The 13674-nt window shown below is 47.6% G+C and overlaps 1 protein-coding gene and 1 long non-coding RNA gene across 7 annotated transcripts in view; one reads left to right on the top strand and one right to left on the bottom strand.

Annotated features, from left to right (window-relative positions):
• The window catches only part of LOC131766732 (uncharacterized), a 121485-nt gene that overhangs the window by 45211 nt on the left and 62600 nt on the right, over positions 1 to 13674 (bottom strand). The window lies entirely within an intron of this gene.
• NINJ2 (ninjurin 2) overlaps positions 8615 to 13674 on the top strand; it is a 71361-nt gene continuing 66301 nt past the window's right edge. The window contains 1 exon segment of the mRNA XM_059081421.2: positions 8615 to 8716. Within this exon segment, the coding sequence (XP_058937404.2) occupies positions 8684 to 8716 (33 nt within the window). The 5' untranslated portion in view covers positions 8615 to 8683.

Genomic DNA, 13674 nt, shown 5'->3' on the forward strand with positions numbered 1-13674 from the left:
AGCACTCAATAAATGATCTTATTATTATTTTGAGGAGGGACTAGAAAGAGCCAGCCTCATAGGCATATGACTGTGGCCACATGGGGCCTGGTACTTGGAAGGGCTCTGAACTTGGTTTAATGCTGTGCTGCTGCCATCTTAAAATTTGTAATAATTTTTTAACAAGGGGCTCCACATTTTCATTTTGCACTGGGACCTGCAAATTATAGAGCTGGTTCTGGGAACACACACACACACACACACACACACACACACACACACACACACACGGAAAAGATTGAAAAGCAATAAACCAAAATGTTAACAGTTTATCTTTGGGTGATTTTTATTTTATTGCTTATCCTTCTGTGTATTCTACATTTTCTGTAATGAACATACATTACCTTTTTAATCAAGAAAAAAAATGAATACATGTTCCTTTATAAAATCGTTCTCCCCATTTTGCAGATGAGTAAAACCAAGATAACAGATAGGAAATGACTCACCTAAGGCCACATTCTGACATGTGAGTAGGAAACTGGGCTTCTAGTTCTACACCCTCTCTCGGGTCTGACTTACCCAGTGTTTCCCACAAGAGTCTCTCTGGGCCTCTGACTTGGTTTGGGAACCAGCACCACACTCTGCAGCAGGACCCGTGAGAAGCCCGGGATCACCGCCCTGCGCGCACCCACTCGGACTGACTGCTCTGGGAGCTTCAGAAGCAGAAGCCACGGTCCTGTTCTCAAGGGTTTCCAGACGAGTTGTACACAAGACAGTGAAGTAAATACTGCCGTGTGCACTCTAGATGCTGCAAGCACAGCGGGGGAGGAACTGGCTGTCAGAAGGGCACCTGAGGGCATTTAGCACAGAGCCTTTTCGGTAGGGCTGCTCACCAGGAAAAGAGGAGGGATGCTGGAGTTGGCTCCTTTGAATGCCCCCCCACCCCGCTCCCCCCTGAGAAGGTATCCAGAGGCGAACAGAGGGAAGGCGGGGGGGGGGGTATTTTCCACAGTTCGCGGCATTAAAGGTCTCTGACAAAATCCCCCCTGAGAAGGTTTCTGTATTTCACACTCACAGAGCCCAAGCACAGCCACCCCGCCCTCTGACATCCCCCCTGCTTCTCCTGGTGAGCGTCCAAATCCGACCTTTGGGTGCTGTTCCCCTCCCTACCACCACGAGTGTTCCGTGAAGGTCCGCACGCTTTATCCCGCTTAACCCAAACTGCTTCCTCCAAGGACCAGACCTTCGTAGACCAGCGTCTTTAAGGACCTTTAGAACTCATCTCCGGCAGAATTTTCTAGGCTCAGATGCGAGGCTCTGGGCTGAGATGAAACCAGTGGAAGCACTCGGGAGAGTTAAACAGCCAGGCTCACGCCAGAGTTCCTCACCTGAAAATTATCGTTAGCTCCATTAGGGAGTTCTTACTCCATATGCCAGGCAGGTAGTTTGCTTTACGTCCAGGATCGAATTTAGTTTCATCGTCACAATGATCTTGATAAATCAGGCACTGTGGTCCCCGTTTTTACCAGGGGAAGGGAAGCAAAGTCACTCGCTCAACACAGCTAGTCAAAGCCCATAGAACGTATGACACCAAGAGCAAACCCTAATGTACGCCTAGGACTTTGGGTGATCATGACGTGTGATGTAGGTTTCCTGACTGTAACCAAGGTACCCCTGTGGCGGGGATGTGACAGTGGAAGAGGCTGTGCACGTGGGGGAGGCGGTCTATGGGGACCCCCTGCGCTGTGTGCTCGACTGTGCCGTGAGCCTAACGCTGCTCTACAAAATAAAGTCCATCACACACACACACACACACACACACACACACACACACACACACACACACACCACACACACACACACACACACACACACCACACACACACACACACACACACACACCCTAGTAAATAGCAGGACCTAACACTGCTCTACAAAATAAAGTCCATCACACACACACACACACACACACACACACACACACACACACACACCCCTAGTAAATAGCAGGACCAGGGGTTAAAACTAGGTCTGTGTCCTTAGGTGATGGTGAGATACTGTCTTCAAAAACCCAAGCTCGGGCTTCCCTGGTGGCGCAGTGGTTGAGGGTCCGCCTGCCGATGCAGGGGACACGGGTTCGTGCCCTGGTCCGGGAGGATCCCACATGCCGCGGAGCGGCTGAGCCCGTGAGCCATGGCCGCTGGGCCTGCGCGTCCGGAGCCTGTGCTCCGCAACGGGAGAGGCCGCAACGGTGAGAGGCCCGCATACCAAAAAAAAAAAAAAAAACCCAAGCTCTACGGCACAGGTAGCAATAAGAGAAAGAACTGGAAGGAAGACATCTTAGAACGAGGCTTGCCTCCATCACCCGGAGGCTGCCTGATCCTGGGCTGGTCACTTTGGTTTCAGTTTCCTCATCTGTAAATTGCAACTGGGTCACTGGGAGGGTCAAATGAAATAAAGCATATGCGGAGTTCTCTGAAATCATAAGCAACTCTCCCCGCATTAGCTGTGTCACACACACGCACACACTCACATGTACACGTCCACGGGATTAAAGGGGTAACGAGGAACCCTGGCTTCCAACTCTCGAATTCCACATTCACCGCTAAGCCGCCCGCCACCTGAAAGATGAAGGGGCTGGACCGGTACCTCGGCCTCAGTCTCTGGGCTCTGATTTCCACGCTCTGCTCAGAACTGCGCAGCAGCACCGCCTGAGCCCCGCCCTTCCTGCCGGTCTCGGGGCCGCATGCACAGCCCCTCTCCCGCCTGCTCCTCGCGGCGCCTGCTGCCCTCCAACCTCCCCACAGCCAAGCCCAAGTCCTGGTGCCACAGTGACACTCAAGACTTCACTGTCTGGGGACACTCTGTCAGCAAAGAGGCTCTGCGGACCAGCATCGACCTGCTGCTGGGGTAAACGGCCATCATTTTGACTGTGCTTTTAAAATGTTCTTCTTCCTGTTCTTTTCTTCCTCCCTCATATGTCACTTTAAGACTTGAAAAACTCCACGCAATTTTGTGTGACTGTGATCCCCCAGCCCCGACACACCCAGAGGCCCTGAGAGGCTTACGAGCCACGCTACCCGCTCAGAGTTCGAGGGGTTCCCAGGAGGTATCTTGAGGGATAACTTGAGAAATAGAGGGTGGGACAGGCGAGACAGGAGTGATATGACTCCAGGGTCCCAGCAGCCTCACTTTAACCTGCTTTATAGGAATATCTGTACAAGATTTCATCCAAGAAACGGTCCCCTTGCTTTGAAAAGTTTGCAGTCTCTCTCCTACGACTAAGAAGACATCAGCTATTACTCTCAAGAGAGTGCCAGGCACCTTTCAATCAGAGGTGAGAGGTGTTTCACACTAACACGAGGAGGCCCTGTTATTAATCATTCCGTGAACTGTGAGTCACAGTTAAAATGCCCCTACTCTGAATGCAAAAGAAGACAGGGGAATTTCACTTACCACTACCAAGAGCATCCCTGGGCCTCGTGGGGCATTCCCGTGAGAGCTGCGTGCCCTGAGTTCCTATTTATGTCAAGTAAGCCTTTGCCCACTGAACGTCCATCAAGACATGCGCGTCCGTGGTGGGAATGTTTACTATGTGGTGGCCACTGCTCAGCAATGCTTTGAACAGACGAATTTTGGTTTAGAACTTCACTGTCCAATGTGGTAGCTAGTGGCTATTTCAACGTAAACATACTGAAATTAAATAAAATTTAAAATTCCGATTCTGTCACACTAGCCACATTTCATGTGCTCAATTCCTCCACGTGACTAACGGCTGTTTTGCCAAACAGTGAAGATGGAGATGTTCTGCTGGAAAGTGCCGGAGTCACCCAACCTCATTCTTAACGATCCTTTGGCCAACTGGGCCCCTTATCAGTCCCTGCACTGGTAGCTCTCTCCAAAGATCCCCCCAAAAGTTTCCCTTTCCCATCCATCCTAGCTCTAGGGTTCCTGGAACAGTGACTTTGGAAGTGGCTGAATTAATGTGTAAGTGAGCATAAATGAGTTTGTAAGTATGTTCTGAAGTTTGCCTTTATTCTCACTTCTGTGTCTCGTTTGTTGTATGTCTGCCCACTAGCAAAGGTAAGAGATGGGGGTAATTTTTCCTAAAATTTGCCTAATTACATAAAGACCCCTTGAGAAATCCTTAACTTTTACTTACTAAGATTCAGACCTGGATCTGAGATCTGATACTGTTACACAAGAAGTGTTTAACATTAACACACATTAGAAAGAGAATTTAAGAGCTGAAGGGATTCAGGAATCATCTTTTTTGACAGCATCACTTTTCACAAGGGAGAATATAAGACCCAGAGAGGTTCAGCGATGGCCTGAGAACCTACAGTGACTCAGCACACACACAGGTTCCCAGGTCACCCGGTTTTCAGCCCAGGGCTCCTCGCACAACTCAGCATCAAGGGGTCTTCTTACTGCTGGCTGCTTCTGTAGGACCCGCCAGCTCTTTGCTCCTCCTACATAGCAAGACAGCCCTCAGGTCTCACGGTAGGCCCCCGATTCCATGACCACTTTCTGAGTCGCTCTGAGTGATTACTTATCTATAAGTTCAAGCATATTAAAAAAAAAAAAAACTTCCCAAGAGGCAGTTTCCCTAAAAATGTCCCTTGGGCTTCCCAGTGCAGCAGTCACCCCAGCAGTAAACAGACACAGACTGAAGAGTCTCCGTGTAGGTATAGTTTCAGTATTACAGCCAAAGGTCAAAAGCACTCTCCACTAGAGCTTAACTTTCCATGCATGTGTCTCACAAGGGCATGTATTTTTTATTTTATATCATATTATCCTTGCAGTGGGAGCTCAGCTGTCACCTCTCAAGTGGGAATAAGACTTGAAACACGTGGTCTGGCACATAAAACCAACTGACGGTTACCAATGGGGACAGGGGGGTTGGGGGGGCAGGGGGGGTAAGTTAGGAGTTTGGGATTGACATACACACAATACTGTATATAAAATAGATAAACAACAAGGACCTGCTGTAGAGCACAGGGAACCATATTCAATATTTTGTAATGACCTATAATGGAAAAGAATCTGAAAAAGAACATATATATACACACACACACACACACACACACACACACAAATACATATACGTAAATATATGCACACACACATATAACTGAATCACTTTGCTGTACACCTGAAACTAACGCAACATTATAAATTAACTATCCTTCAATTTTTTAAAAAAAGGTTATAAAAAATAAGATAAATTTTTTAAAAAAAGGACCTGGTCTGGGAGCTTGGACATGGCTGTGGTGATGAAGACTCCAGATCCTCTTTCTGTTTAGAAACAGAAGTCAGCAGACTATGACCTGTAGGGCCAAACTGGGTCCACTATCTGTTTTTGTAAATAAAGTTTTATTGAAACATGGCAATAGTCCTTTATTTACATATTGTCTATGGCTGCTTTCAGGCTGCAATAGCAGAGTTGAGTAGTTGCAACAGAAACCAGATGGCCTAAAAGGCTAAAAAATATCTGTTCTCTGTCCCTTTTCAGAAAAAGTTTGCAGAGCCCTGGTCCAGATTCACAGAAGATAAACCACTTTCTAAATCCTGCTTTCTGTTTACTTCCAAATGATGCTTATGAGGTGGGGAAAGGTCCAAATCCAGGAAAAATCTTCCAAACTAAAACCATTATTATAACCAATTACAGCTGTTTCCTTTTAAAACCAATGTGCTTATTAATACGGATTTGGTGGGGTGAATATATTCAGGTGATTTTCTCTTTTGAATTTTCATGTTCTGATTTCCCCTCTATTTAGCCAGATGCATCCATATTGTCTACAGGATGATTGGGATTGTTACAGATAGAACTGCAAGGGGAAATTAATAGTTGATATTTTGCTTCTGACACCCAAAATAAGGTTTTGCAGCAAGACGATATAGATATATATATATAGATATATATATAGATAGATTTTTTTTTTTTTTTTTTTTTTTTTTTCAGTACGCAGGCCTCTCACTGCTGCGGCCTCTCCGGTTGCGGAACACAGGCTCCGGATGCACAGGCTCAACGGCCATGGCTCACGGGCCCAGCCGCTCCGCGGCACGTGGGATCTTCCCGGACCGGGGCACGAACCCGTGTCCCCTGCATCGGCAGGCGGATTCTTAACCACTGCGCCACCAGGGAAGCCCAAGACGATATTTTTGACAGCCAGGTTTTGCTCAGGATGAGGAGTTTCTAAATTTCTTGATTTCCTGTTTGAATTATTATCATAGAGTCCCACATGAGGCAAGTCCCAACCAAAGAGAAAAAGAAGACAAAGCCCACCTTTTCGGATCCTAGGTTATGTGGATTGTGGGAAAAAGGAAAGCAGAAGAAGAGAAAGCAGGTATTCTGACATGGGTGTCAACCTCCCCTCTCTGAGCCAAAATCATGGGTCAGAGCATGACTCTGAATCCAGATTGCCTGGGTTGAAATCTTGGTTCAACCCCGGGCAATTTAAAACTCTTTGTGTTTCTGTTTCCTCCTCTATAAAACAGGGGTAATTATTACCTTCCTTGCAGAACTGTTATGAGAACAGAGTGAGTGAGTGTTGAAGAGCTTAGAAGAGTGTTTGTTTACTTAGCGGCATATTGTGGTGGAGGATGCAGGGGATGGATGTTACAGTAGGTCTTGGAAGGAACGCTGAGGAGAGGGTGGGCTCTATCTCTCACTCCCATTTTGGGGTCTGGAAGGAGGTCACCCTAAAGGCTGTGCCTGCACCAACCTGGAGCAGCCCCATCAAAGCAAATTCTTCACCAGAAGTGGGGCTGAGCTTGTCCTTCTCCAGGGACTCAGGACCGAGAGCCGAGTGCCTGGTAGGAGGGTTTCCAGAGGGAATCGTCTGGGGGCGGGGCGAGTAGACCACTGAGCTGGGACCACTGGGAGGGCATCTGAGTCACAGCAGGTCTCAGATGGTCCAGTCACCACCAGAGCCCGGATGGGGCAGAGTCAGCAAGGGAGCCCACCACGTCCATAAGAGCAAAGACACAAGGACCATGAGTTACCCTGGCCCCAGCCATCAGCCACCGATGCCAGCAGGAGGCCCAGGAGCAGGCCCAGCCTCACCCCAGCAGTCACCAACCCAGGGGGGGCCTGGCCCCTGCCAACAACTCCAGAGTAGAAACCAGCAGAGATGGACAGGCCACCACCCCTCCACCACCAAGCATTTGGAAACCACACCCATCTCCTGTGGGGAGGAGGGATGGAAACTGGAACGACTGTGTAGTCTATCTAAACTGTTTACTATTTAAATTAAATCCAAGTATGTTCAGACTTCCCTGGCGGTGCAGTGGTTAAGAATCCGCCTGCCAATGTAGGGGACACGGGTTCGAGCCCTGGTCCGGGAAGATCCCACATGCCGCGGAGCAACTAAGCCCGTGCGCCACAGCTACTGAGCCTGCGCTCTAGAGCCCGCTTGCCACAACTACTGAAGCCCGTGCTCCGCAACAAGAGAAGCCACCGCAATGAGAAGCCCGCACACAGCAACCAAGGGTAGCCCCCGCTCGCCGCAACTAGAGAAAGCCTGCGCGCAGCTACGAAGACCCAACGCAGCCAAAAATAAATTAAATAAATAAATAATTCTTAAAAAAAAAAATCCAAGTATGTTTATTAGATTAGGTTGAAATATAGTCCTCATATCACAGTCCAGCCCTCCCTCTCACCACTTATCCAGCAGGATGGGGACTTACAAACATGTTAGATCATTCAGTAAAAATAAAGAAATTGCCCTTTTTATTGTTGCACATTTGAGGGTGGAGGGAGTACATTTGTGACTCTGCCACTCTCCCCCCACCTTCAAACTGGATTACACACTTAATGTCGCCTCTCACGCCCACACATGCACAAGCTGGTGTCTAAAACCAGCTTCAGGAACAAGCCCGAGGAGTTTTCGGCTCTAAGGTAAACAAGAGAAAGAAAACCTTTCCAAAAAAAAGACTCATTCCTGGTAGCTTTATTTTAAAAGCAGGGAAAATGCAACTCCTTGCATAAACAGAATTTGAAAGCACAACTTTTTTCTGCTCTCTTTCTAGCTAATCAAGGGAGAAAACCTGTCAATAAAACCTGTCAATAAAAATGTATTGTTCACTCACTTCGTAGAATAAGGCTTATGCTTTGGGTCTATTCAGTAAACTACAATTTTTTTTTTTTTAACTTTTAGGGACAGAGGGAACCAAAGGAAAGAGCAGAACTCCCTAAGCCTCAGTCTTGGGCATATGCTGGAGGCCCCCCACACTTGGTGACCGGAGATCCCACTCAGTTCCACCAGCGTGAAGTCAGACGGTGTCCTCAGGCTGTTCCTCAATTTCCAGGATAAATCCACAGGGTTTAGTAAAGCTCTAGCTCAAAGCAGACTGGGGGACCTCAGACGGCTCCTCTGGGGCAGGAGGGGCGCTGGGGCCACTGGGGTAAAAACAATGCTGTCACCACCAACTCAAAAGGCCACCTGTCAACGTGCCACATGCCACTGCCTGGAGCGTGCACACGTGGGCACACACGCACACACACATACACACACGTGTATGCACGTGTACACTCCCCAGGGGCCGAGGCCAGGACGGCCTCCCACATCAGATGGGTGGATAGCAGGTCTGCCCCGCCAGCCGGGAGCTCTCTCCCACCCAGAGAAAACAGCAGAGACCAGACAGCGGAGCCTGGGCAGCCCACGCAGTCGGACCAACCCTGGCCTGTGAAGGCAGCAGGATGGAACCAGAAAGCGGAATCATCGACCTTCAAGTAAGTTCTCTGTGGGAGAAAGGGGAGCGGAGGTGAAGCTGGGGAGGAAGGATGAAGGTTTTGGTCTCTTGATTTTCTCCCCTTGCGCCTATTCCCTCTCTCTGCTTCCCTGCCTGGTTCTCAAATATGTGAGAAATGTACTGTTTAAATCCCTCTTGGCCTCTGCTTCCTCCTGTCAAAGAGTTAATTACCCTGGTATTACCAGAAAACCATTTCACATTCCAAACGGTGCTTTTCCCCAAACCCCAGGACTTATTTGAGGGCTGCCAGGCAGTTCTCCAGAGAGGGGGAGAGATAGGAGTTTGGGGTTAGGGAGGGGGCAGCTGGCCAGCTCTGCATTTCACAGGTTGGAAAAATCTGGAGCCATTCCCCAAATCTCCCCACAGGACAGGGCGTCTCATTTGAACAGGGCAAGGGAAGGACATCAGGGTAACTGGCCAGGAGGAAGCAGAGACCTGTGCTCCCCTCCCTGGGACAGGCGTGGCGGCACCCGAAGGTCCAGTCCAGCATCGCCGGAGGCAGAGGGTTCTGGTGGGAGGGGGTCAGGTCGCTGGGATCAGTACTTTCTGACTCTGTCTGCTGAAGAGGGTCGACCCTCCTAATTTAGAGACCACAGAGGCTGATGAGAAACTTTCAGAATCGAACAGTTGAAGGATGGAGAAGGACCCTGGCGATCAAGCCTTCTTGATCACAGAATCTGTGCCTCAAGCACAATCTTCAGATCGAACGGGAGCTGCTGGGTGTGGGGGGCAGGGTGGTGGGGCGCCTCCACCTCGGCCCCTCCACCCCTGGGGCAAAACCAGGGAGGTTCTAGGACTGCTTGGAGACCTGTGTCCAAACCATCGATGCAGTATGACCACATCTCAGTGTGGCTTTCCTTGCCATCCAGCCCCAAACGTGGTCCCACCTCGTTTGCTGGCCCCTCCACCTGGAATGCTCACTTGCTTGCCTGGTCTCCTCTAACACATTCAGGTCTGGGCTGGAAGGCCACTGCCTCGGGGAGACCTTCCCTCCCCCCTCTCAGAGGAAACCTCCTCCCAGTTTGTCCTTACCCATCACTATCTGCAGTTATGCTATTTACTGCGTACTTATTCAACCTAACCACTCTCGTTAGGACATAAACTCCATGAGAGCAGGGCCTCCTCTCTTTATTTATTGCTGGGTCCCTAGTGTCCAGGGCTGCACTTGGTACACAGCAGTTCCTCAGAAAATATCTGTTCAATGAAGGAGTTAAGGAAACCATGAGAGGGTCAACTATAAGGTCGTCCGTCAGGACTCCAACCCAAGTTTCTGACCAGGGGTGTTTTCTCCTTACTTCATCTGGTTCTTGCTTCCACTGGATCCCGACTAGCTAAGGAAACAGTATCGTTCATTTTCAGTCTCTGAAGAACAAGTTTCTTACGTGCGGATGGGTTAAACAATCCTAAGTTACGGGCTAACGACTCTGCACTTGAAAGAAAGGTTCAGAAAGAGAGAGGTCGGTAGGACTGCGGAGGAAGGACCACAGCCACAGACCCTGAAAAACATCTCTACCTCTGGCAGGTGGCTGTCGTGAGGGTGCCCTTCTCTTCTTCACTAGGAGAGTCAGTCTGTCTCTCTTAACATACTTTTTTAAAAATTTTATTTTTATTATTTCTTTTTGGCTGCTTTGGGTCTTCATTACTTCTTGTTGTTGCTTCTCTTGTTGCGGAGCACGGGCTCTAGGTGCGCGGACTTCAGTAGTTGTGGCATGCAGGCTCAGTAGTTGTGGCACGTGGGCTTAGTTGCTCCGCGGCATGTGGGATCTTCCCGGACCAGGGATCGAACCTGTGTCCCCTGCATTGGCAGGCGGATTCTTAACCACTGCGCCACCAGGGAAGTCCCTAATATACTCTTTTATTCTGGAATCTTATTCACACCTCCCTTAGGTTATTTGTTTACCTGGTTGTTCAGAAAGTTATCCATTAGTTTCCACAACTTCCTGACCAGCTCTCTGGATCACATTAAGTCTTGGATCCTTTTGGGGAAACTGCAGTCATCTGAGAAGGTGAGCTTCAGTTAAGGACAGGTGGAGATGTCTGTCACCTTGTGGCATGATTTCACCCTCTCCTCACATGGCAGCTGCCACGTGAAATCCAGAGGAGAGACATGTATAAAGACCCTGGGATATTACTGACTGAATAAACAGTTCCTGCTCTGTTTGGGGGATGGTTTCCCAGGGGTGGTAAAGCTCTATTACTGTAACTCAGCATTTTATCCATTCATTCAACTAGTGTCCTCTGATCAATGAATGACAATATACTTCACTCCATGCTTGCTAGGTATGGAAAAGTTATCTTATTTCATGAGGTCAATATAGTGGGTTGAATTCTATATGAGCTAAATAATGTTGCTCTGTTCTATAACCCCAAGACGAATTCTCAAACTTGTAAATGTGTTATTTATTCCAAGAATGACAGGTAGAATGTGAACAGTTTACTGTTTTCCATCCTGATCACCCCAGTCCAAATAATGACAGCACAGTATTTAAACCAGGCAACTTTCTTTACCATATAAATATTGTTCTCCCCTTTATAATCCTGACCTTAGAGACTTCACTTATGTTAAGTACCTAAGTTAAGTCTTATTGTTCAGTACCCATCACCAAAACAAACCAAACCAAAGGAAGAAAAATACTTATTGAGCTTCAGCACTCCAAGCACCAAAGAAACCATGATACCTGACCTTAGAAAGCTTATAATTAAGTGAAGGAAATATACACAATTAACTATAATCTAAACTGTTTAGTTAAAACAGTGTTTCCCAAAGATGTAGTATAATTACCACCAATGGGTAGAAAAGGTACTACCAATGGCTGACAGTTTTTTTGGAAAGATTTTTTTTTTTAAGATTTTAATTTTTAAATTTATTTTTGGCTGCATTGGGTCTTCGTTGCTGCACGTGGGCTTTCTCTAGTTGCGGTGAGCAGGGGCTACTCTTTGTTGTGGTGCGCGGGCTTCTCCTTGTAGTGGTTTCTCTTGTTGCGGAGCATGGGCTCTAGGCGTGTGGGCTTCAGTAGTTGTGGCACGCTGGGTCAGTAGTTGTGGCACGCGGGGTCAGTAGTTGTGGCACGCTGGCTTAGTTGTTCTGCGGCATGTGGGATCTTCCCGGACGAGGGATCGAACCCATGTCCCCTGCGCTGGCAGGCGGATTCTTATCCACTGTGCCACCAGGGAAGTCTCTGACCATTTTTTATTGTCACGGTTATTGTTATAGTTTTAGTGTGTATTACAAAAAGTGTAACTAATCCATTAAACCTGTGATTTCAAAATTTTTACTGCTTAGGATGACACTAAAGTAAGCGGCATGATACACGTGCACATCTTCGGCAGACCTTGCGACTCGCGTGGTCACACCCGGAATGTCTGAACAATTGTATGTCTTACCTGTTCAGAAGTGTGATGGTTCAGATGATATGAAACACGGGTGTGTGTGTGTCTGTGCATACTGCTAGTTTCTTTTCACTAAAACACTGAAATCTCGAACAAGGTACAGCTGAAGTTTGGGAAACTCCAATCTAAAAAGCATTAATTTAAGCTTCGGCAATCAACACTGCAGGTGCTTTCCCAGGTCAGGACCTGTGAGCCTGGGATTGCTGTAGTGGGACAGTTCCGAGTGAAAAAGAGTGACACAGTCCTCAAAGCAGGTTGCCTCTACCTGGGGAACCACAGGACCCGCCCCTTTCCCAGGCTCTGGACTTGACTCGTTTTCCATCTTTCCCCGGCTCCCAGAGTCTGGATGTATGAAGGGGTGAGGACAATCCCTTTCTTCCCCTTCAACCAGAGTTGCACCCTGATCCCGAGTGTGGAGTCCCAGCTGCTCTCCCTGCTCCTTCCCAAACTGAGCTCTTCTCCTGTTTGCAGATTCCCCTAAATAGATTCAGTCCTCCGCCCCATTTTTTCCACCTGTGCTGGATGTGGAAGCAGACAGGAAGATGGTCAGAGATGGTCTCCTAGTAGAATAACTAAGACTCATACATACCAAATGCAAATGCAGTGTGGAAGGGGTGAAGTACAGCAAGAGACGGATAGAATGCAACGGGAGTGGAGAAAAAACTACTCATGAATAGGAGGCTGTAGACAAAGTGCTCGGGAAATATTTTCAAATGGAAGTCCAGAAAACAACTTGTTAGCACGTATCAAGAGACTTAAAAATGACCCAGGGCTTCCCTGGTGGCGCAGTGGTTGGGAGTCCGCCTAACGATGCAGGGGACGCGGGTTCGTGCCCTGGTCCGGGAGGATCCCACGTGCCGCGGAGCGTCTGGGCCCGTGAGCCGTGGCCACTGAGCCTGCGCGTCCGGAGCCTGTGCTCCGCGGCGGGAGAGGCCACGACAGTGAGAGGCCCGCATACAGAGAAAAAAAAAAAAAAAAAATGACCCAGTAACCCCACTTCTAGAATCAGCCTAATAATCAGACACACGTTCAGGGGTATGAGGCTGTTCACTGAAATATTATTCATAACAAAAATGGAGTGTCCAACATTGAAGGAATGGTTAAGTAAATTTTGGTACATTGTGAATGATATCATGGAATTTTTTTTTCAATGTTTAGGAAGACTATTTAAAGGAATACCCAAATTCTAATTATATCTTAATTCAAAAAAGTAATATATACAGAATGTTTATACAGAAGTATATAAACATTTATCCCAATTTCCTTTAAAAATCATATAAAGTAAATACGTGCAGGAAAACTATTCACAAGAAACACGCCAAAATGTTAATACTGGTTATTTCTGGATTATAAATACTTATTTTCTTCTCTTACTTTTATTATATTTTTACTTTTTATTTCCTCTACATGTTTTCTACCAACCCGTATATTATATTTAGAAGAGAAAAAAACCTGCAGTTTAAAAAAGAAAATCAAAGAAGCAGATGTGCCTATATGCAAATGAGAAGATTTGTGACCATGAGCCATAGCAGATATATATACACACAT

This window comes from Kogia breviceps, chromosome 12 (assembly GCF_026419965.1).
Source record: "Kogia breviceps isolate mKogBre1 chromosome 12, mKogBre1 haplotype 1, whole genome shotgun sequence".
Classification (NCBI taxonomy): Eukaryota; Metazoa; Chordata; class Mammalia; order Artiodactyla; family Physeteridae; genus Kogia; species Kogia breviceps.